This window comes from Borostomias antarcticus (assembly GCF_949987555.1).
Source record: "Borostomias antarcticus genome assembly, chromosome: 10".
NCBI classification, from domain to species: domain Eukaryota; kingdom Metazoa; phylum Chordata; class Actinopteri; order Stomiiformes; family Stomiidae; genus Borostomias; species Borostomias antarcticus.
Window position 1 is genome coordinate 23952621 of NC_140243.1, and position 2500 is coordinate 23955120.

The 2500-nt window shown below is 58.3% G+C and overlaps 1 protein-coding gene across 1 annotated transcript in view; it reads left to right on the top strand.

Annotated features, from left to right (window-relative positions):
• The window catches only part of ptk2ab (protein tyrosine kinase 2ab), a 51094-nt gene that overhangs the window by 34020 nt on the left and 14574 nt on the right, over nt 1-2500 (top strand). The window contains 2 exon segments of the mRNA XM_084443762.1: nt 534-541; nt 544-644. Of these exon segments, the coding sequence (XP_084299888.1) occupies nt 534-541; nt 544-644 (109 nt within the window).

The window sequence follows — 2500 nt, forward strand, 5'->3', positions numbered from 1 at the left end:
TTGGGGCGGGGGTGGGGGGAGGTGGAGGGCGGGGGGTGCTGTTTCATGTGTTGGAGTGTTTTCCCACCCCCCCCCCCCCCCGCGCGGGTCAGACCCAAGGTAGAAAATCACTGTAGCAGACCCGGCTGTAGCGAGGCTGAGGCTGGCTCCGAGGCTGAGGCTGGCTCCGACGCTCCTCCAGGTCTTCCTGCGTGTGCGCGTGTTGCGAGTGTACGGCCCGTGTGTGCGCGTGTGAGAGTGTATATGTGCGTGCGTGTGCGTGTGTGTGTGATCCGTTGTTCTGCTTTACAATAGCCAGAGCACGAGAGGAAAACCCCCAACTGACACTAACTCCGAACAAAAGTCAACCCCTGATGTGAACCCTGGCAACCCTGCTAGCTTATCTACCACAGCCTGTATGAGCCAGCAGGCCACCGTACCCCTGGATGTGGCATAGCTGTATATTAACCGTGTGTGTGTGTGTGTGTGTTTGTGTGTGTGTGTGTGTGTGTGTGTGTGTGTGTGCGCGCGCGCGTGTGTGTGTGTGTTCCCAGTACTATCCTGGAGAGGAGAAGCAGCAGCAGAAGGAGAGGACTCGTATGGAGATGAGGAGACAGGTGACCGTGTCCTGGGACTCTGGGGGGTCTGACGAGGCGCCACCCAAAGTAGGTCCTCCCGCTAGAGCGCTCTAGAAACTGCCCTAGGGGCAACCCCTGCCTAGAAACAACCCCTGACCCCCCCTAGTGACCCCTCCACTAGGCTAGACACTTCTGGAGGGAAACCGTTCTGCTTTCAGCTGTCCTGTTTTATGGCAGTAGTCTGTTAGTCTGTTAGTTAGAAACCTTTAATGTACTCAGAGAAGTCATTTGTGTTGCATTAAACAGCTCAATACAACACACACAAAAAGACATAAGAACACATGTCCTTTATAAGTAGGGAATATAATCTATATATAAATATATAATATTATTGGAGATGGAGTGGTGCAGATGGGTGCTGGGGGGAAGGGGGGGGGGGGGGGGGGGAGGTCACACTTGTCAGCCTCAACACCTGTCCTGACTGTCTGACTGGCTCTTAGTTTGTTGTCATCACGTCTTTTACATTTTGTCACCACTTCTCATTGTCGGTCAAACAATGTTTCGCCAACACGCCTACGACGGCGGTCTCCGAACACACAGTCCGGCTACCGTCGTTTCCGAACACCCGGCCGTCGTCTTGACGCAGTAAATATTCTGTCCTCACATCCTCACGTTCACCCTCCACCCCCGAGCCTGGCGTTCTCCGGCGTAGCGGGTCTCCCGTACGGTCGAGCCTGGCGTTCTCCGGCGTAGCGGTTCTCCCGTACGGCCAGGATAACCCGCTGCCCTCAGCTCTGTCTCTGGCTGCAGGATCGAGGACTCTGTCTGAGATACACGCCCTGGTTACTGAGACCACCCCGCCTTTGATGAAATCTGACCCGCCAGGCACTTTTCACCTTCCAGATAATTCTCTAGACATTTACGAGGGATTTAAGAGATGGCCTGGGATAGTGTTTCTACACACACACACACACACACACACACACACACACACTCCCCCTAGCTCCTTCCCTGCTCATCCCTGGGCTGCTGTCTTGTGCCTTCGTTTGTTCGACCTCTCCATGTGGCCGGCTGCCTGCGTCTCTCTGCCTTTTGCTGCCTGTCTGTCTGCTCATCTGGTCTCTGTCTGTCCTCTGTGCCTGTCTCCCTGTCTGTCTCCCTGTCTGTCTCCCTGTCTGTCTCGCTGTCTCTGTCTGTCTGTCTCCCTGTCTCCCTATCTGTCTCCCTGTCTGTCTCGCTGTCTCTGTCTGTCTCCCTGTCTCCCTATCTGTCTCCCTGTCTGTCTCGCTGTCTCTGTCTGTGTCTCCCTGTCTCCCTATCTGTCTCTCTGTCTGTCTCCCTGTCTGTCTGTCTGTCTGTCTGTCCGTATGTCTCCCTGTCTGTCTGTCTGTCTCTGTCCGTATGTCTCCCTGTCTGCCCCCCTCCCCCCCCTGCAGCCCTCTCGTCGGCCGTCCCTGCAGCCCAGCTTCAGTCTGGAGTGTCTGTGGGCCCCCCCCCCCCGCCCCCCCCCCTGTCCCAGCGCTTCACCTCCCAGCTCTCCCTGTGCTGCGGCCCCGCCCACCTCCACCCTCCCCACCCCCACCCTCCTCACCCCCACCCCCGACCCCCCTGGGGGAGGCCCTCCCGGCCCCCCCGGGTCCCCCTGCCCCTCTCCCCGCTCGTCCTCCACCCCGGCGGGCCGAGCCAACCCCACCCCCACCCCCCCTCCCACCAGCACCACCACCAGAACCAGCACCACCAGAACCAGCACCGCCAGCAGCAGCTGGCCAGAACCCCCTACAGAACCCTACAGGCAGGTGTGACGGGAGACGGAGCGGGGCCACCGCAAGCCCTCAACACGCACACACACACACACACACACGCACACACACACACACACAGCACTAGTCTAGACAAGCCACGTCAAGTTCTACTTCCTGTATCACACCATGAGGGTCTACAGT